Here is a 22484-nt window from a genome sequence, read left to right as displayed (position 1 = left end):
ATATAATAATGTGTATATCAAGTATCTATTTACAAAATCGACATAATTATAGGCCTACTCATTCTCTTTTTCGAGTGTCAAATATTCACAACAAAACATAAACAAAAGATTTTCCATATACTCAAAAACCTAAACGAATTGAAGTCATTGGCAATGTTTTTTTAAAAACCCTCATCACCTCGGCCTCCTCGCTCCAATATTACATGTCCTAACAACAACAACAACAACAACAACAAAATGATCCGAGTTCCGCGTTTTAGCTGGCTCCCCATTCGGCGCTCCATAAACATCCATAAGCCAGCGGTTTTGTTTAAATTTGCTGAGAAGTAAAACGCTTAAATGGCTCAAGCCCAAGAATTAAAATCAGGTGAATATTGCTTTATTTTTTCCATGAATAATTACAATGCTACTTCTTAATTACACTATGGATTAAAAATTATTGATATAGATACTGTTTAAAGCTATAAAAGGGGAAAATAAAAACAATAAATTTGACTGTGTCCCACCTGTTAATATTTGTGTTAGCGCTTTTGAAGTTAGATCTATCTCACTCATTCTATGAACCCCTTTTCATAGAATGAGTGAGATAGATCATAACCTTTTATGATATAACCTACCTCGGGCGATGTTCGTGCAGGCTCCACTTCACTACCGCTACACTCCGCTCCACCTACCCGAACATCGGGACCGTGAACCATTTCGGATATAGGCCTACCGAGTCACAAAGCCAAGGTGGGATGGCAATCATGATAATCGTAAAATTAAACAAAAAAAATATAACGAAAAAGATGATTGACTTAATATCTTACTCTACACCCATATTTCACTCCGTTTCCATCCTCCGGTTATCCTCAAAATTTGTGATTTTTTGGGCCAGTATCTTTCCTCACACGTATTATTCACGGCCGATTTCAAAACACTGCATGCGACCATAAAATGTTAAACAATGGTATTTCCACATGTTCAGGGAGAAATGAAACTTTGTTTCACAGGATAAAGGGGAGAAAATTAGAATATTTCATATTTTATGTAAAGAAGTACAAACGAAATGTCATCAGTCCCCTCATTTGCATACCGACCGGTATGTGCATATAACTGTTTTGTGAGATTGAGTGAAATTTAAAAATATCATAACTTTCTTATTTTACATCCGATTTTGATGAAATTTTCAGTGTTACACTCGTTGAATTTTTCTCTTATTATTCAAATCAACTTGTTCTTGGTGTTGACTTGTCCTTTAAGTAAATTTGATTCTTTAGATTATTTTTTCTTAATTAAAAAATAGAGATTGAAAAATGACAATTTCCACCAATAGAGGGCGTTCACAAAAATATGCCAAAAATTCAAGTTTTTGAGCATTCTGGTGAATACAAAAATTACTCCAAAGTTAATAATAATGAAAAATAAATTGCAACTGTATGTAAATTAGTATTTTTGGTCACAAAAGTGATATTTTAATGATTTTTTAAATTGTGTGCTGTGTACAGCATTGTCATACCATAGTCCTACCTGTAGATTACCCACAGGCAGGATGGTGGATCTATCTAGGCCTATGTCATATACACTCATTCAATTAACAAGGTTATGAATGACATAGTTAGGGTCTATTTGTTTAAATTTGCCCAATGCCTGGCAGCTCATCCAGGTGAATCTAGTGTTTAAGTATTTTTGTTCTAGGCCCTACTATTATTATTGTGTTACTGTAGTGACTAGTCTGCTAGTTGTGTATTATTAAAAAAAAAAAATTATCATTGTTGTACTTGACTTGCTTTTCTATTTCATATTTTTTGCCAAATAAAATATTATATTAATAATAATTAAAATTTCGTAGATATATTCTCTCATTTCTTTTCTCAATGCCAACTTGATAGCAGGATGGACTTCCACTAGACGGCTAGTCTTGTCTAAATGACTCTAAAGCCAGTTGAATTTAAAGTTTTAAACTACACTAAACTTTCTGACTGAGTTTTTGTATTTATACCGTCTCTGTCCTTTGTTGGACTATAATTCTCCCCAGTTGTCAAGGAGACATTGGAAAATAATGGTGTCCTTGGAGAGATCAAAGCAAGAGTCAGAGCTGAAGTCTTCCGGGCCTTGGATGATCCAAATCAGAGGAAACCACCACTCAGCAATGAAAACATGCTCATCAATGAACTCATCAGAGAGTATCTAGAGTTCAACCACTATAAATATACATCATCAGTACTACTATCAGGTATGGTTGTGAATAGATAAAGCTTAACAGTTGTAAAATTGTCAATAGTCACTCTTGTCAGTAAAATTGTCAATAGTTACTCTTACCTAATTTGAAGAACTTTTAAGTAATGAAACCCTTTTCTTTGGTCTTGGGATTTTAAAAATATTTAATCAGGTTTATGTGCATAATAGATTTCATTACCAAATGGTACAAAGAAAATAGGTTTTTATGAAAATTCTTCCTTTTCAGAGTCTGGGCAGCCCACTACTCCACTAGATCGCCAGTTTTTGGCCACTGAGCTCAATCTAGTAGAAGACAAAAATACATCTAGCATGTAAGTAAATGCACTATTAAATGTAACTGAGTGAAGATTAATTATTTAATGTAATTTTTTTTAAAATGTCTTTGACTCATGAATACAATAGCGTACTTAACCATGGCAACAGGCGTCAATTTGGCACACTGACAAAAGCTTGCATCAGCATTGGACAGTTTTTAATATATGCGGTAAATAAGCATAATTTATACCGAAAATCTGCATAAACCATGGGTTCAACCGACGGTTTTAAAAACCACCTTTGTGAATTCGGGCCCTAGTGTTTTTTTTAACTCAAGTACAAAATAGATTTCTGATTTCTCCGACTGATTTATATTGATTGAAAAATTCAATTTAATTTGATACAAGAACATTAAAAATCATTAAAAAAGGATCAGGTTTTGGTTTCTGGAGAATTTGTACTGGATCCCTCTTTATTTTGTTGATTATTATCAAGATTCCAATATTTCTGTTTTCAGACCTCTCCTGTATGGGATACTTTCACACTTCATCCATGGTCAAGGAAGAGGTTCTTCAGTGAGCCCCGCCCACCAATCATCATCACATCAATTGAGATCACTTCATGTCAGGTCAGATCGTCACAGGACAACAAGATCAGGTAAAAGTTAACACGTTTTCCTTTTATACAGGGATTTCTTTAGGTCAGAATTAATCAGTTTTATTCCCAAAACTATCAATAGTGTTTTATCTTTTCAAGCATAGCTTGAAAAACGAAACATGTCTAAGAATCGCAGAATTCAGTTAAATGCAATTTGATCTAGTTTTGTCAAGGGTGGTTTTTATTATTGCATAGTGAATCGAGACATGGAAATAAGCTTCTATTTTCATACCTTTGTATTTTTTTTCAGAACCTTTGTCCTCATTTGATTGTTTCTTTGATTCCTCTTCTTCTATAGATGTTCCTCATCATTCTGATGTGAGGGTAGGAGAGCCGTTCACATTCAGCAACAAGACAAGATGATATCTAGTTTCACATAGTTTCAACTTGTGACAAAGCTCTGTTTGCATTGGTCTGATTAAAGAATTTACCGGTCCTTATGCTGTAAGTTGTTTGTATCATATTGTCAACATGAAATGGAAGACTTGAAACAGGGACTTTTCTTTCTTACGTTTACAATCCACTGCCTAATTTTCATAATGGTCAGTATGGCTTAATGTCATCTTGCAACAATGTGTGGATTGGTTTGTTGATGAACTGAACACAGTCCTAGTTGTTGGAGCTGTTAATAATGTCGGATTACAGACATGGAACAAGAAAGACTGGGAATTCCTACTTGGAACAAGAGTTGAGACAGAAGATACTGAGTTTAACAATCACCCTCAAAAACCCTACAAATCTTGTAGGGTTTCGAGGCAATCTGGACATCATTTGGGAAAATCTGAGACACTATTTTTCTCCATTTGCAAGTATGAAGAAAACTCAATACAAAAAAAAATAGTTCATGTAAGCTACATTTCACATTATAGTCAATGTAACCAAACATAAAATTCAGTCCTCCAGTCACAGGGCCCAAAACTTCAAAGTGGTAGTCAAGTTTTCTTGGAAAGTTTACCTCAAATTTTCACAATTTACTCACTTAATTGCCAGTTTAAAACTAAGTAGGATATATTTAGAGATATATTTTCCAAACATTCATATGCTTTTTTTTCTTATCTGATTTCTTTCTCCTTTCAAACTTTCACCTGCATATTTTTCAAATAGCTTTTGTCTCACCTGCATAGTAGTGAGACTATAGGCGCCGCTTTTCCGACGACGGCGGCGTCGTCAACATTGAAATCTTAACCTTGGTTAAGTTTTTGGAATGTCATCATAACTTAGAAAGTATATGGACCTAGTTCATGAAACTTGGCCATAAGATTAATCAAGTATTACTGAACATCCTGTTTGAGTTTCAAGTCACATGATCAAGGTCAAAGGTCATTTAGGGTCAATGAACTTCAGACAAGTTGGGGGTATCTGTTGAATTACCATCTTAACTTTTAAAGTTTATGGATCTGATTTATGAAACTTAGACATAAGAGTAATCAAATATCACTGAACATCTCATGCGAGTTTCAGGTCACATGACCAAAGTCAATGGTCATTTAAGGTCATTGAACTTTGGCCATTTTGGAGGTAATTATTAGATTGCTGTAGTAACTTTCAAAGTTTATAGATATAGTTTATAAAATGTGGATATAGGGGTAATCAAGTATCACTGTTTTAGGTTGCATGATCAAGGTCAAATGTCATTTTTTGCCGATGAACGTAGTAATGTATCATTATATGAATGGTGTTTTTTTGTTAATAATTATTTTATAGTAGTTTTCAAAGTCAGCACTGCTGCTATATTGAATCGTGTGATGCAGGTGAGACTGCCAGAGGTGCTCCACTTGTTTTTAATTTCTTCCAACAAATCATAATTTTTACCAGGCTGTTTTCATTGAGTGTAATTAATTGAAAATGCTCACAAGGTTATTTTTTTTATTCAGTGTACTAATCATATATATTTCATCTTTGTTAGCCTATTGCTCGAGACTACTTTTAATTTTCAGACGATTTGTCAACTAGATTTTCTAATTCATGTGATCAACATTTTTATGTTATACAATGTAATCAAACAAGAGATCTATCATATTGCTGTGAGCAAATGAACTGTGCTGTTTGAGTGTATAAAGCTCTGACTTTAAATATGCAATTCAACCATCTGATATGTATCTTCTTGAAATGACATCTCAAGTTTCGAACAAATACATTCTCACACTTTCCAAATGGAAAAAAAAAAGAAGTTTATAATTATGTTTTTGAACAAAGTTTCAGTGTTGCCTCAATAAACAAGTGATGTGAGGCTAAGTTCTAAGGAGAAAAAATTGTAGCTTTTTTGTGTTGGTTACTAAAATATATGATGATACACATCATAGTGCCTTTTTTTTTTCAAGTGACATTTTTATAATTTTTTTTCATCTTGAAATCCTTTCCCAAAATGTGTATTCCCGATAGTTCAATATGTTTCCTTGTTTTATTTTATTACAAAATTTGATAAGAAAATGAAATCAGGAATTCTAAACCAAATGCTGATATGATACAAGGGAACTATATCTGTGGATAAAAAGTTTAATATTTTAAGTAGTATGTGAGTGTTTGATGAAGATAAACAGTTGTGCATTTTAAGTAAATGGGATTGTTAGAAATACTCTCCCTCTCTCTGGAATGCAAGTACAGTATTTTCTACTTTGAAATTTAGGATTTAAGGAATTGACAAATCAAAAGTTATAAAGATTGAAATATATATACATATTTTACAAACGCAAATCATTTTTTCTGTTTTGTTACAGTGTAATGTATGTATGCACCTTTGCACCTTATATGAAAATAGAGACATAGAGAAAGAGATCGAAGAAGAACTGGAGAGAGAGGAGAGGGGGGGTGGTACTAGATTTTGAAAAGGGAAAATATATGATATTCCACAATATGCGAGAGAGGAAGGAACATTTCCTGAGTTTTCAAAATGCCTACATATTACATTTTCATTTTTGATAGAATTGATAGCATTTGCATAGAGGAATAGACAAATATAAATCAAATGTCTCTCGATGGGGGGGGGGGGGGGTCCTCCCATGGCCCTGTTTCCCAGAGGGTGCTGCGTGTATTATTCTCCAGAGGCAGCACCCCCAGGAATTCTGGTAGGTGTGGCAAATTGGGGAAAATATAGGGAAAATTACGCACATTTTGATGTGAAAACGTTTTTTTTTTTTTTTTTGCTTGCATGTCAAATTTACTTCAGCACCCCCAGCAAAAAAAAATCGCGCCCATGGCCCTGCTTCCTCCCACGGATTTTGAAAACTAATTTGTAGTAAATGTTCACAAATGCACACAAAGTATTAAAAAAAAGAACCCCAAATGTCATATAATTGGTTGCTTCAATCCCTTGCTTACTTATCATGCATATGTTTTTCAACATCTTAAGTATCCATGCCCCCTGAGGAAAAAAATATTTACAGCCACTGCCTTGCCTCAGAAATTTCAAAGGACATTTTAGTCCTTACGTTAAATCCACTAGTTTATAGGCTTGATTGAGAGAAATTGGTTGAGAAGGAAATAAAGAGAGTTATTCAGAGAAGAAGGAGATTAAAATATTGTTCTTTTCATCTGTTATTTAATATCCATCTACCCCTCCCGCAAATATCCAATATAATGATTCGATCTAGTGTGCATAAAAGTTATAACACTTGATCGAATGAATTGCCTGTTACTGCATTTGGCGCCCATTTCAACTTCAGCTAACCCAAAAGGGGAAGTATTATTGGCAACCTGTTTTAAATGTTGTAACATTGAAATTCTCTTCCCGCAATGACCTAAGGTGAATGGAAAATTTTGTCCACTTTAAGAGGAGATTGAAAGAATATCTTTCTCTCGAATGGTATGATGGTTGATTTAACCTGAATAGGCCTACAAATCAAGTTCTTTTCATTTTTTTTCTCTGCTAATTTATATAATTTTCAATAATATGATAGGATGGGGGTTCGGGTGTCCGGACAGGTTATCTTTTTGAAGCCTTCTTTTTTGTCTTTGGATTACACTATAAATATGAATTCAATACTTGTAATCATCTTCTATTTTGTTCTTTATAATATTTCCTAACATTTTGTACTAAAAATTGATGAAACTTCGCTTTTAATTTTTTCAAAATGACTTTCTAAGATTGATCGTCCGGACACACAACCTGTCCGGTCACACAACAACTGGGTATAGAACATTTTTTCATTGTTATTTCTTTGGATTTCTTTTTTCATTGTTCCCTTTATTTCCTCTTCGCTTTTTTTTTCTTCTTCTTGCTAGCATCACTGCATCTTATTTTTCTCTGACAGTGATTACTGATTTTTCATCGTGTAATTAAAATAGTAGGACTTTAACTTTTATACATTATGATGTCGAGGACCCCCGCGAGGACCCAAATAAGCTTTTTAGCTTTCGTGTGGGTATCCTGTTCAAGCCTAATGATTTGTGTTTGGTGACATGGCAAATCAAATTATCAGTCGATCTATCAATTGGACGATCGATAGAGCAATCATTACATCTTTTTGGGGGGGTCATCAATCAATTAATCAAACTTTTCGATCAAAATCGAGAGAGCTTAGTTGAAGTCAGACTGTCAAAAGATGGCGCTAATGCAGATTTCTCAGAGTTCTCGAATAGAGTCAGCCGAGTTGAGGGATTGTCCAAACTTTGAAACCAAATTTCTCTATTTTTCTAGTGTAACGTACGTTGGAGTTGTATTTGCCAGTTGATCGAAGACGACAGAGCTGCTCTGATAACGTATTATAAGTGAGTAATTCATACCAGGGTAAAGGATTAACAGGAATCTATGACTTAAAATTGGCTTCTATATTTCTTTTCAGGACAGAGACGAAGTCCGAGCCGTACGGTACCGTAGCTTGCCCGTCGCGTCGGGGTGAAGACTGGTCTCGAAGGCCCGGGATTTGCAGAAAAACATTTCCTATGCAGTCATACTCATCATACGACCGTATTTTTCATAGGATAGACTCGTGTGTTGGCAAGAGTTCCATATGCACCCCCCACTAAAATTGAAAATAAAAACATGGAGAAGGTTAAGAATATATCTAGGGATTCTAGCCCTATAATTTATAAATATAGAACTTAGAAGTTAGAAGTTAGAACATAGGCCTTAAAGTACTATAAGGCTATTTTTATGAATTATGACAGTACAAGTGGAGTGGAGCCTGCACAAACATCACTTGAGGTAGATATATATATCAGACATTCCATATCTGACCAGAAAAGGTACCTTGACTTGAATAGCTCAAATCGGCATTTATGAACATGATGAATACATGTCTAACAAGTAACAAGTTAGCACCTGAGTGAGTGATGGGTTCAACTTCAATTAATCACCTGAAATATAAATTGCTGAAACAGTACCTCAACTCAAGTTATGGTTCGTGAAGGCTCCACTACACTTCACTACCGCTACACCTACCCGAACCATCCTAGGGGATACCTAGGGAAGTTTCTGAATGTAGACATTTTATGCCTCTGTAAGTAATTCAGTTATAGGTTTTTCCTCAAGATGGCTGGCTCACTTTCAGGAACAGGGCTTTCGTAGTCATATTTTATTGGCTCATTTTTCCAGCATCTATCCAGAGCAGCTTCAAAACTGTGCACACTTGACTTGGGGCAGTGACAACTTCATTATTTAGCCTAGGCTATTCCATGTCTTGCATATTCTAACATAAAAAAGAATTCCTATATTTCTGTGTCTTTGTCCTTGGTATAAAACAATTTTTTACTGTGACCTCTTATGGTACATGTATGTTCTTTATATTTTTCTTCTACCGTAAATTCAGTTTTGTACATTGATCATAATTATTAAAGGAGAATGAAACTCTTGGAGCAAGTTAGCTTTTGTGAAAGCAGAAAAATCAAAGAATAAGATCAACAAAAGTTTGAGTAAAATAGGACTAGCAATAGAAGAGTTATGAGCATTTGAATGTCGAGATCACTAATGCTATGGAGATCCTCCCATTGGCAATGCGACCAAGATCTATGATGTCACAGATGAACAACTCTCCCCTTTTGGACACTGAAAATATACCCCAAAACATCTCTTTTTGCTCATTCTAATCATATGACAAACGATTCATCAATGATATAATGTTGTGAAACCTCTGTACTTGTCCTCTCATAAAAAGAACACCTCACCTTGTGATAGACTCTATAAAAGTGAGAATATAAGTGAAATAAGTACTAAAGTAATGAGGGAGTTGTACGTGTGTGACATCACAGATCTTGCTCGCATTGCCAATAGGAGGATCTACATGGCATTAGTGATCTCAATATTCAAATGCTCATAACTTTCTTATTATTCATTCAATCTTCCTCAAACTTTCAACAATATGTTTCTTTGATTTTTCTCTTTGATATGGATTCAGCTGGTTTCAAGGGTTTCATTCTCCTTTAAAGTGTTTATATGTTTCAATCATGTCACACCTAACTCTTCAATACACCAGAGTAACTTGTTCTTACACTCCAAGTGACAAATCTTTCTCTTTGTGTCATCAAATCATAAAACTCATGCAACAACATGACCTTACAAATTATCAAAAACTAATCTTACATTACATTTCCCCCTTATTTCTTTCCTTGTCCATGCTTCTATCAGTCTCAAAGTTGGTGATTTAGAGCCAGTATGTAGCAATTTCCTCACACGTATTAATTCACTGCTGATTTCAAAACATCGCAAATGCAAATTGCGCATGCTCAAGATCATGAATATTCATGAGTATTCCTAGAAATCAGGATCGTTTCACTATTTGCATATCTATTTATTAGCAGACTTGGCTTAAGAATTTTTTGCTCATGCTGATGCTGGTACATGGAGTACCTCGTGGATTCCCCCAAAGGAATCTCCTTTTTTCCAGGTGTTTCCAATGCTTTTGCAAAGACTTGGGTCAGCAAAAAAAAATAATCCACTCCCCACAAGTGCCCACATATGACTTCAAAAGTTAAAGTCATGGGCGCTTTCACTTGCATGGCTGATGGGGAGTTGATTGTGATCGGTATTAAGTTTAATACCCATCACTTCTTTTCTTCCCTTATTGTAATTGAGACATCGATCAGGGGGGGGGGGGGGTTGTCAAAATCTATACACCCAATTAACAGACAATTTTTTTAAAATACATTAAAAAAGGTACATGTACTACAATTTAAAACAAACATTGAGTACATGGGGTCTCTTGAGGCTATGTATGATGCATAACAATAAACTGAACTTATATTTTGTTTATTTTTTTCTTCCTGACAGGCGTTTTCAAGTAAAATAAAGCAAGCTGGCTTGTTCTCTTCCACTGGAAATCGATACTGCAGTGCCAGGGCCATTCCTGATCATTGACGATCTAAGCCGATCTCTCTGTCCTAGCTAGTCTTCATTCTGCTACTAGGGGAAATGAATATGTAGGGAAAATCTGTATGATTGACTGAGCTTACGATATAATACTGCCCTCTGTGACATATTAATAGTGTTCTCTAGACACAGGAAGCAGTTACTTCTTGAAGGTCAAATGTCCGACAGGGTGTCGGGTCATGGCCCAGAGGATTATACATCAGTGTCCTTTTCAACTAAGCTGCTAGAAGTAAGTCCTTGAACATTGTTCGTCATCTGCTGTGTCCACATTAAGCTTGTTTAATCATTCACAAGTAAACATTTCTTATCATGTAATTTGATGCCACTGAAGCAGCATTCCACCACCCCCCCCCCCCATATTTATAAATTTCCAATTTGTGCTATATAAAAATACACCTGTATGCTCTGTCATAAAGTGGCCTTGCCCCTAAATACCATACGCAATTTAAGGCCTGTCAATGTCAGGTGTTGAAGGAAATATTTTACCCCAAATTTAATAGATACATAAACCTCAAATCCCCCAGTGTTTCTTTTCATCATACAGGAAGTAAAGGGTTCATTCAGAATTTCCCGGTGAATTTTAGGATTAAAAAATATGGTAGGCCTGTGTATTCCCCCCTTGACTCATCTTGGTGTGCTTTGTAATTTTGCCATCTGCAACCAAAATATGAACATTTGGCATTGGAGTCCAGTAGTACCCAGTACATGTATATATAAGAATTTATAGAGCTTTGTGATCAGGTAATGTGCATTTTCTCGCAATATATTATTTACTTCCTTTTACAGAGTCCATCAGTGAAATCTTTCCTTGCAGGAGTCATAAGCAGTACCAGTTCCTGTATCCTTCTGCAGCCGTTAGACCTTGTCAAAACCCGTATCCAGTCTGCACGTTCTACTCTACATAATCAATCGGGGCCTGCCAAATCCTGTCGGAAGGGTCTGCTTGCTACCACAGTTGATGTTGTAAAGAATGAGAGAGTATTTGGTCTCTGGCAAGGATTAACACCAGTAAGTTTTACTATATTTTATATGGAGAGTGCTCCACAATATTCTATATTTGGATATGCAAATATCACCTGCTGCAATAATGCAATTAACTTGAAACAATCCAAAGTCCCCACACAAAAAAATGTCAAAGAATGTTCACATAGCATTTTTTGTTCTCCAACTAAGGCTAAAATTGAATAAACAATGGTGGGGGGTCACTTAATCACTTAGTGCTTACATATTCATTATGTCCCTCTCTTTTCGGCCTTGGTGAGTTGGATGGTAATTATTACATCTTTTCAAAAACAAATTAAAGCCTTCATGTTTTCAGTGAGAGGTGTTACATCTTGTGGTCCCCAATTTCCATTTGTTGAAGTTTCAATGACATAGCACTATGTCGGTATAATCAGCATTTATCATGCAGCAATATTGGAAACCATTTTCTGTGTTGGTATATTTGAAATGAGATTTTTTTGTTGCAGTTCTCATATTTATGGTTATAAATTACGTTTTTTACATCTTCATCATTTCTTGGCAGTCAGAACAAGACAGACTTTTGAAAATGAATGAATTTTATGCTGTTTGTAGTCGTAAAGTTTGCTTTCAAAATTCTTGTTGAAAAAAATAGATATTGAAGGTTGAAAGCAGAATTTAAACAAACAAATAAATATTTTGTTGCGAGGTGAAACAAAATCACTAACCCATATTTTGAGTTGATTTAGTGAATATCTGTTGTATATATTTATGAAAAAAAAACATTGTTTAAAAAGAGAAATTAACTCAAGGATATTACCTCACAAGCAAGATGCATGCCCATTCATATGTTGCAGTGTTCAGATAACTATTACCAAGTATTTGTTTTCAAACAGTCGCTAGTGAGAACTGTGCCTGGTGTTGGTCTCTATTTCCTGTCCTTACATACCATCCAGACAACATTTGGGTAAGTGGAGTAGTGTTTGATTGAGTTGTTTTCATCCTGGTAATAATTTCACTGGGAATTTTACACCATATTGGTTTTTTCCCGAAAATAGGTAATGTAAACAGATAACATAGAAATTGATGGCATGAAGCTGTAAGAGATGGTAAGTGTCACACCAGCTGTTATCATTTTCAATTATTGGAGTTTGAAACTGTGTTTGACTGTATTAATACATATTGATATGATATTTATGATTAAATTAAATGTTTGTGATTTAATTTTACTTCAGTTTTTGAAGATAATTCAATCAAGCTGAAGTAATAGGGCCTAAATGAATTATATAAGTGGGCGGTAAGGCACCTTATCCAAAGGCAGAGCCATGTATTTCAAGCAGAAATCATGCAAGCATCTATTTATCATTTTTCATCAATCGGTCATCTAGATAAAACAATAGCGAATGCGGAAAGCCACTTTGAAAGACGCATAGCACCTTTTATTTCCGCGATTTACAGTGGCTTTTTTGCATTCTCCAGTGATTAGTACTATATGATTTGAGGATTAGAGATGAAAGCATGGTTGCTGGATTCCTGCTAGAATCATATGGCTCTGACTTTTGGCAAAGTTAACTTGCATACTGACAACAGATGGTAATAATAATATACAAGTACAACATGGATGTGATGCAAAATATTTTGTTGTTATTGTACCATAAACTTATGCTCCAATTGATGCTTACAAAGGACTGTGTATACTATTGGCTGAAATAAAACAAACGATGTGTACCAAAATATGTGAATCTAACTTCTTATCAATATATATTCTTTCTTTCCAAGATGGCCTGAATTAAATGCTTCACAAGGGTTGTTTGTAGGTGCTCTTGCCAGGTGCATTGTGGGTACTGCTTTACTACCTGTGACTGTTGTAAAGACAAGATTTGAGGTGAAAATGAAAAAAAATCTCATTATAAGTTAATGTTAAAATATTCTCATTTCTCTTGAACTAGGATAAACTAAAAAATTGCTAGGCACATGTCCCATATATCTAATCTAGGCACACGTCACAATCCTGTACTTGTCAGTCAAATAAATGATTGATTAAAAACCCAATAGTTATCTATGATCGTGTTTTCAGCCATAATTCCTTTCATCAGAGTATGAAAGTATATCATTTCATAGTTGATTTAAACACAAACAGTCAAGTAAACTACTTATGAGAATTTTTGAAAAAAGGATTTGTCAAAATAGCCAATGTGTTACAAAAACTACAACGACCTAGCTTTCAGACTATGGTTTATAATATTACTGACCTACTAGTGTTTACTACTATTGTGTTTTTTCTTCAATGCATTTATTATTTATTTGACTTTACCATTCTATGTTTTTTTTTGTACTGAACAGAGCAAACAGTATTTTTACAGAGGCATTACTAGCGCACTCAGGAATATACACAAAGAGGAAGGATACAGAGGTTAGTATGACGTAAAACATGGAGTTATTCTAAATTTATAGACTTTCTGTGTTTCTGCTATTTTTCATAATAGTATTGGATATTAACTTCTCCTTCTTAAAGCCTTACTAGCCAATGTGACAACTTGTAAAACTTGTTGAAAAGCACTACACAGATTGTAGTATATAAAAAGAGAAAACTTGATTTTATTTTTTGTTGTAATTTATTGTTTTGTTGATATCTTATACTGTATATTCTATTGTGTTGTGTGAGACCATACATGTTTTTAAGACTTGATGTGCTCCAGAAGTTGCTTTCAATCAATTTTAAATGGGAAAATGTGATTAAAATGGCTTCAGATATGAAATAAGAATTTGGTAGTTAAACTAGTATTTTCATCGCTGATGTGGTTTACAGTACACCATGTGGAGTATTATAGAAACAGTGGATAGAAGAAGAAAAAAGAAATGGATAGGCGAGAAAGTGGAAATTTGAGAGTAGAGTAATCTTTCTTGAATGTAGTCCTGAAAAGGACTGTAAACCAGAAGAGATTGATGAGTTGAAACAGCTTGAGTAGTAGGATGGATGAGGAGATGCTGGCTTGAGTCGGCGAGTAGAGATGATGAGCAGAAGCAGTAGAGAGACTCGATGTTCGGGCAGGTTGACTGTCCGTCTTCAGGAGTGAGTGTTCGTTCGGCGTGCGGCGGTACTTGTGGAGTACGTGCGGACGTGGGGGAAAGTGCTGGGTCGGCGGTCAAGGCGGGCTGGGGTCGTTTGTACACAAATCTCAAGCTTCTGTCTATGTCCTTGTCTTTGTATAGGTCTGTACAGCGGGCTGTCAGCTACTCTTCTTCGCGATGCTCCTTTCTCTGGACTATACTTGGCTTTCTACTCCCAAGCCAAGCTACTTGTACATTCAGGTATCAAAACATCTTCACTATCATAAGTATTAGGCAGTAACATCGATACGGCCTATCCAAACAACAAATTTAATTTTTGCCATACACATGCTAAATATATGGAAAATTCAATGAAATGATAAAGTTATAATGCCTGACCCCTATCCTTTTCTATTTATGTCGCTCATGTCATGATAATTTGTAAGCACTGACAAATTATTTCAGAAGAATCTGTCCTAGAGGGGTTAGGATGAACATATTTCATGTAATTGGGTCGTAGTAATTCATCACTTTATTAACATTCAAATCGTTCAAACAAAGGAATAAAATATATACAAACATAGAAGAAAGGAACGCCCAGGACATATCTGAGTAACAAAACAAGCAGGGCATACATAAATAACATAGATTATGTTATGTATGCCTTCTAGCATACCGACGCCCACCGAATCTCAGGGACCTCATTGTTCGTGCTGAAGTGCCCTCCCTCACTAACCATTCTTCTCCCATACAGCATGGCACCTTCAAATGCACCAGCAACAGGTGCATCATATGTGAAATACACCTTCACGAGGGCGATACTTTCACCAGCAACTCTACCAGCCTGTCTCACCAAATCAAGGGCAACATCACATGCACTACCACTAATGTTGTATATCTCATCACTTGCAGAGTTTGTAGGGTACAATACATAGGGGAAACCAAGACCACACTCAAGAAACGATTCTACGGGCACAGATCCACCGTCAACACAGCAAAGCTGGACACTCCAGTTGGCCGCCATTTTAACCTCCCCAACCACTCCATCACTGACATGATGCTACAGGGCATCGAATCTTTAGGTACCCGTCCTGACTCAGTCCGTACTAGCAGGGAGAAGCTCTGGATGAGACGACTTCGCACCACCCAACCTCATGGCCTGAACATCCAAGAGGGGAACGACTGATTTTTCTTTCCTATCCACTTTCAATTTATATATACATATAATTTTTCCCCTCAGCTCTTTTGAATAGTTACATTATAGTTTCTTACTCTACTTTCCTCCCATATCTCATACAAGCTCAGCTCCAATTTTTCCTTCCTTATTCAGGCGATATAATAATTATTATATATATATATATATATTTGTTTTTTCTCCACTCACCTCTTTTAGATTTACCACATTTGCTTATTTACATGTATACTATGGTTTCTTCATAATACACCCCCTCTCTTCTATATTTGCTTTTACCTTTTTAGGCAATTTGCTTCCTCTTTTTCACATATACAGATGATTTTTTTTTTTTTCTTTCCTACTATATAGTCTTATGTTTTTTCCCGTCACACCTAGCGGATTACCATATCAGTTACACCATATGTGTATATTTTTATATATTTTTTCATATACATTTCTTTTTTGGATATATTTATATACATATCACTTATAGATACATATTTACACTTACCTTCTTCTCTTAGTTTGTTTAATGCTTTATCATATATACTTATATGTCTTTTGCACATTATCAGTTGTTCCCCATTCTTTTTCTTCTTTTTTCCCCCACTCTTTTGCACCAGTTTATTAAGCCTTTCTTTGTAACCTGTTTGACCCACCTCTCACTAATTCTCTAGTTATTCATCCCTCTATCACTGTTTTGTTCCAGATCCTGTTTGATGTTGCCTGCCTCATTATCTTAATCCCTCTTGGCCTTACTTACACTAACTTCCCTTTGTGTCTGCCTACTCCTTTTCTTTCATCCCCTTCACTAACCTGATTGGTCTTCTCTACTCACTAATGCCCCTTTTGTCTCCTTGTTTCTAGTGTTGCTGTAGCTTGTTTGTGGTCTATATTATGGTTGTTCCACTTTATATGTTTGTCATTTTGCCTCCGACGAAGATTCTGCTAGGATCGAAAGCTTAGGCCCCTTTTTGACTTTATAATTATATTAACATAATAGCATATACAATACATTACTATAATTACCCCGAATCAAAATATTAAAACAAGCATGAAATTATCACACGAAAACTGACCACGAAACAACGTTAAAAACTGTACGAACTTTGACAGTAACATAAAATTAGAATCCTAAGTGGGTGAAGCAGTAATATCCGTAGGCGGAAAACAGTAAAATTATTGCACTTTTGGCAGAGGGTTTTGAATCTTTCCTTCTCCGTCTACAGACACTAGGCTCATCTTTGTTATTGTAGATTTAAAACAGAGAGGAGGAAATAGTTTTCCCCCTTTTTTAGTACTGAGAGCAGTCACTCTTTGCATCTACCAACTAACAATAAATTGTGGTATGTTTCACAAATTTATGAATCTGTTAATGAATGAACTAAATTCTTTGAAGTTAGTGTAGAAACATTGCCTGTCACTATAATCAGGCAATCTTTGCTAAAACCATCGAATTTTTTTCCTCCAAACATATGCCCCAATTTCCAATATTATTTATAATAACTTTTATGTTTACAGAAGTTAAATCATTTATGTTATAACACTCAATTTCAAAATAAAATGTTTTCATTTCCCATTTGTATCTTAAATGTAACATTCATCTAAAGCACTGTATTACTATTTGTTTGTAAAATCAGGCACAGTCTTGTTCAACCTCGAGAGATATTATAATGCAATTCAAAGCAACCCATTCCAATGATTGTTCTCCTTTTTTGTTCCTACACACTTAGCCTCCAGTCAGATGACGATTCCTGTTCATTTTGCGTGTGGTGTAGCCGCCGGTATTCTTGCCTCCTCCGTCACTCAACCTTTTGATCTTGTCAAGACACACATGCAGTTGAATCCTTCCAAGTACCCTGGCTTTACATCTACTTTCAAACACATTGTTAAGGTTAGTTCCAATTACTTTTTCTTGTAAGGCACTTTACCAAAAGTATGATACTTATGATGATGTGACTGAGACACATGTGGCTTTCCATATGCAGGCTCAATCTCAAACTGGTTAACATTAAAAGTTGTAGTCAGCGTATATTTCACAAAGCTAATGCAATGGAAACACATTTTTGGCTCACCATATGCAGGCTCAGTCACCAATGGGTCAACAGTTTTAATCAATATCTGGGTACACCTGTAATTCAAGTTAAGTTGATGCATCTGAAACACATCTTCCATAATTATGCAGTCTCAGTCTCAAATTGGTTAACATCAAAAGTTGTACCAGTAATCAGTCATATCTATTGTGATTGAGACACACATTTGGCTTAACTATCTGGACTCGGTCTGTAACTTGTCAACAAAGCAATTTTACTTTAGCTAATGTGACTGAGAAACACATTTAGATTTGTGTCATTTATAATGACCTTTGACTGTTGACACTATCATGCATTTTTTCTTCAGAACCAAGGTGTGACGGGTTTGTTTTCGGGTATGGTCCCACGATGCATCAGAAGAACACTAATGGCTGCGTTAACATGGACAGTCTATGAAGAGGTTTGTGTAATATAGTTCATTGAATATCCTAACAAAAACTGTAATACAAATTGAAAGGGTTTATATATGCAAAGGTTATTGATACTATTAATTAGTGAATAAGTGTTTGGCAATGAAAATTTGGGAAAAAAGCATTAAAAATGGACATAATTTAGCCTTTCGATTAATTAAAATTTTTGTGAATATGTAAGAGCAACTCCTCAGCTTGGTACAGCTGACACCACATAAAGACTGAATATTAAAATCTATATAAAGGCACAAGTTACAAATGTCATATTTTGCAAGTTTTGGGCAATTAAGCTAAGATAAAACTCTAACTGATGTCATGGGTGGGTTATATTTTGTCACTGTAATGATGAATTTGAATAGCAATCTTGTAGACTTATTTAGATGAATTCGTTGTGATGGGACATCAGATTTTGATTGAAATGATGGATAATAAATTTGTGATTGAAGTAACTCTCAATTGAATGCACCGATTCACCCTAATATTGTCATTTATTAACAAAAATATGTTATCTCTTTCTCTCTGTCTTCCTCTGCCCTCACTTTTTTTAAATCAATCTTTCTCCCCACTCACTTTCTCTCCCACTCTCTGTCTCTGACTCTTTCACTCTGTCCCCCTTCCTTCATTGTCTCGGTCTTTCTGTGTTTCTTACACGTTCTCTTCTGTGTGTTCTGCAAATCTCATTCATTCTTTAAAAAAATACAGATGAAGGTCAGGCTGCATTTGAAGTAAGATATCTATGAAAGAAATTTTTACAACTTAGTGCTGAAATTATTTTCGATAACTTTCAAACTTGTGAAAAAGTATGATGATCAAAAGAAATGTGCATGTATACTATATTGGAGTCTGTTATTGGATCATTCAAGTGCCTGCTGTTCGTTGACTGCCAAAAATGCCAAAGTAGCATCATCAGCTATGACAAATTCAAGATATTTGTGAGGGTATTATCTTCAGTGTAATACTCTGCTTCAGCTTATGCTGATACCATCATGCTACAGTATTAAACACCTTTGCATACATGTATGTCACTTGTATATTGCACAATTGCAGTCAAACCAAGGATTCCCAATAAAGCATAGTTAACGTACATGCTAAGAACCAAAAGGCCGATGCCTGTTGGAGTTTATTTGTAGTTTGAAAATTGTATTGCAGACGCAACCAATTGCAGAGGAGCTAATTACGTGCAAGATATGCATTACTAGTCTGACAGCTAACCCCAAACTATGCTGCATGTGAGGTTGGCCGAGTACTTAAATCGTAGCAATATGCAGTATATTATGCAAAGGTGTGGATTCATACTTTACTTAATGAACCTTAAAGTATAAATGAACATATAGTGTAGGGGATAATTCAATTGAACTGATACCTGATCAAATGAAAATTAAATGCCAGTGGATGATATACATTGTTTTGGTGAATAGAACAGTGTGTCCCAGAAAAAAAAAAGAACTTGTATCTTTGGGGAAAATTAAGCGTTAATCAGAAACCGGCTTTTAATTTCTGTTAATTAGGCAAACGATGATGCAAATCAAAATAGACATCAATATTCATACAGTTTATTGCAGTAAATACCAGGATTGCTAAATGACTTTAAAAACTTATGATTATTTTTGTATTCTGTCTTTGTTACCATTTGATAATCAGTGCATGAAACATTTGAAGTTCAGTAAGTAATTTTATTGAAAAGCATATTTATCTTGTCATTAAAAGGAATAACCAGATTATGTCCAGTTTAAACTGATACAGTATCAAGAGCAGGAGCTATGGGTGCCATCTCGGCCATGGCATTAATTTTCCTCCGCAAGGAACTTATCCAAATTGTGCTGCACTCGACCCAGGTGCAGGAGGTGATAGAATATAAATAAAGGGAACCTGAGGAATGTGTAGTCTTTGAAAGACTTATGCACTAGGGTAGGGGCTAGACTGATACAGTATCGAGAACAGGAGCTATTGGTGCCATCAGTGGGATGTGGGTTAAAATCTCCACCATGGCATCAATTAATTTCCCTCCGCAAGGAACTTATCCAAATCGTGCTGCACTCGACCCAGGTGCAGGAGGTGATAGAATATAAATAAAGGGAACCTGAGGAATGTGTAGTCTTTGATAGACTTCTGCACTAGGATTAGGGCTGGGCTAAAGACAGGGTAGTGATGACAATGGGTACTTTAAGTACTCTAAAGAAATGATACATGGTTAACATTTTTATTATTGATAATCATAATGTCATTATATTCATCATTATCGTCATCATCACCATTGCATAATTTTATACCATATTATTAATTATAACTAATGAAAACTAATTTTGATTGGCCATTGAGCATTGATACCTGATGGTGTTCCATAAAGCTGTTCTTAAGATAAGATCGACTTTAAGAACGACTGGTGACCCTTTCTTGTGGTAAATGGTATACACTAAAATGTTCTTTGGCAATGATTTAGCGCGTAAGAAAGGTTCACCAGTCGTTATTAAAGCTTTATGAAACGCCCCCTGGGTTGAAATTATTTGTGACCACAATTGCAGTTTTAGGAAACGGGGTCCAGAAGTACATGTGTGTATTTATCATTTTGTACCAGGAAAGTTGGTTTTTGCATGCATAAAGAGGTGGTATATTAGCAAGAGTTACAAGAAAGCCAACCCTAATTATGGTTACTTTTTTCTTGAAAACAAATTTTTGATCATATTTGCATGCAATTTGGGAGGGGGGGGGGTGGGGATTCCGAAGTTCTGACTTTTAAACATGTATGTGGCTTGTGCCAATGAACAAAATTATCTGCATGTATTTTCAGTACTACATCTGTCATTGTGAAGTAAGTATAACTATTTGTTACAATGTTCATCATTAAAGTGCCTTTGCAAATATTGGATCAGCTGATACATGTTGATTTGCGTAAGCCAAACAGCCAGCCAAGACTGATGGTCTATTATAGGTCCACTGTTCGTATATTTTATTGTATATATTACACCTCAAAGAGGAAAATGTCTATATTCTCTATTGATTTCACATTGAAGGCACTGTGACTTACTGTTGTAGAGTGCACTACTGTGTTTGCCCATGTGGCTAATGTGTAGTAATTAACGTAAGGTTTATATGTCATAAACAGTAATCAAATGAAAATGTAATATTCAATTATTGAAATGCTCCATATGATCTTGTGACTGACTTTGTTTTGAAAATATAAAGACAGAAAGATGTTTTCTAAAAAGTTGATAGAGATCAATTGTTTCTTTATAAAATATATTTTGTGCAATCTTTTATGTATACTGATATTAACTTCCAATTTCAGAGGAACGAACAAAATGTGGAAAGAATACCATGATTTAGAGACAACTCAAATATGTAGTTGAGTTATATTCTGTTCAGTTGACTAAGTAAATAAAAGATGAAATATTATTACATACACCTTCTATTTTCTTTGTTGAATATCATAGATTGGTAGTTTTTTTTTTTTACTTGATTGCTAAGAAAGCATGAATGCTTATGAGCAAGCAACCAGAGGACCGATGGCCTAAGGTCCTCTCCGAAGGACCTGGTAACAAGGATATAAATGCCTTACCAAAGGGCACTAGAACATTAATTTGGAATTGAACCCAGGTCACCGGAATACGTTACACCCACTTTATTGACTGAGCTATTGTTCCTCATGTGTTCTGATCTCTAGTTTAACTCAGAGTAACTCGTCTAAAAGTAAAATAAATAAATCACAAAAAATTCTATCAAAATCGGACATGAATTAACAAATTTATGACATTTATGATTTTTTTTGCATTATTTTGGGGAAATACTTCTATGCATGTCTTCATGAATATGCCATGAGCAAGCTAATATCATTATAATATACCCACTTATTCTTTTGTATTAACTAGTCTAAAAGTAAAATAATAAACAAATCACTAAAAATTTCATCAAAATCGGACATGAATTAACAAATTTGACATTTATGATTTTTTTTTGCATTATTTTGGTGAAATACTTCTATGCATGTCTTCATGAATATGCCATGAGCAAGCTAATAATATCATTATAATATACCCACTTATTCTTTTGTATTTTATTACATGAAAACATCTTTATTAAATAATATTTTCCAAGAATGAAAAAAAAATGGATTGACTACTGATTTAATGTAAAAGATGACCATTGCTACTTGTGTTTAAAGAGAGACATCAAGCATGCATGTATGAAAATATAAAATAACTTTTCCTTATAAAACAAAAGGCAAAGTGGGACAAAGAAGCCAACCTATTGTGATGGCATGCATACAACAGTTTTTACAAAATATTGCTAAAATTCAATATCCTTGATATTTGGTATCAGATTTTGATAAAATTTTCATTGTTTTGCTTGGTTGATTTACTGCT

The 22484-nt window shown here is 34.9% G+C and overlaps 2 protein-coding genes across 3 annotated transcripts; both read left to right on the top strand.

The window, feature by feature from the left end:
* Positions 1–280: 280 nt before the first annotated feature.
* On the top strand, positions 281–5833 carry LOC129269337 (centrosomal protein 20-like). Its single transcript, XM_054906831.2, has 5 exons — positions 281–367; positions 2018–2215; positions 2447–2531; positions 2993–3132; positions 3431–5833. Exons 1-5 carry the CDS (start codon positions 340–342, stop codon positions 3493–3495), a joined length of 516 nt encoding a protein of 171 aa, XP_054762806.2. The 5' UTR covers positions 281–339; the 3' UTR covers positions 3496–5833.
* Positions 5834–7654: 1821 nt separating this feature from the next.
* On the top strand, positions 7655–21523 carry LOC129269336 (mitochondrial glycine transporter-like). Of its 2 annotated transcripts, XM_054906830.2 has the most exons (10): positions 7655–7839; positions 10337–10664; positions 11222–11443; positions 12292–12362; positions 13175–13280; positions 13739–13808; positions 14609–14707; positions 17354–17514; positions 18021–18113; positions 18826–21523. In XM_054906830.2, exons 2-10 carry the CDS (start codon positions 10593–10595, stop codon positions 18850–18852), a joined length of 921 nt encoding a protein of 306 aa, XP_054762805.2. In that variant the 5' UTR covers positions 7655–7839; positions 10337–10592; the 3' UTR covers positions 18853–21523. The 2 variants fall into 2 exon arrangements, with proteins under 2 accessions (XP_054762805.2, XP_063961708.1); XM_064105638.1 differs by lacking the exons at positions 7655–7839; positions 10337–10664 and adding an exon at positions 10983–11033.
* The last annotated feature ends 961 nt before the right edge of the window (positions 21524–22484 follow it).

The sequence above is a fragment of the Lytechinus pictus genome, chromosome 10 (assembly GCF_037042905.1).
Source record: "Lytechinus pictus isolate F3 Inbred chromosome 10, Lp3.0, whole genome shotgun sequence".
NCBI classification, from domain to species: domain Eukaryota; kingdom Metazoa; phylum Echinodermata; class Echinoidea; order Temnopleuroida; family Toxopneustidae; genus Lytechinus; species Lytechinus pictus.
This window is presented reverse-complemented; position numbering and strand designations above follow the sequence as displayed.

Coding starts and splice junctions, on each gene's coding strand:
- LOC129269337 (XM_054906831.2), top strand. CDS start 340: ATGGCTCAAGCCCAAGAATTAAAATCAG. Junction 368..2,017: donor AGCCCAAGAATTAAAATCAG/GTGAATATTGCT, acceptor AATTCTCCCCAG/TTGTCAAGGAGACATTGGAA. Junction 3,133..3,430: donor TCACAGGACAACAAGATCAG/GTAAAAGTTAAC, acceptor CTTCTTCTATAG/ATGTTCCTCATCATTCTGAT.
- LOC129269336 (XM_054906830.2), top strand. CDS start 10,593: ATGTCCGACAGGGTGTCGGGTCATGGCCCAGAGGATTATACATCAGTG. Junction 10,665..11,221: donor TTTCAACTAAGCTGCTAGAA/GTAAGTCCTTGA, acceptor TTCCTTTTACAG/AGTCCATCAGTGAAATCTTT. Junction 17,515..18,020: donor CTTTCAAACACATTGTTAAG/GTTAGTTCCAAT, acceptor TTTTTTCTTCAG/AACCAAGGTGTGACGGGTTT.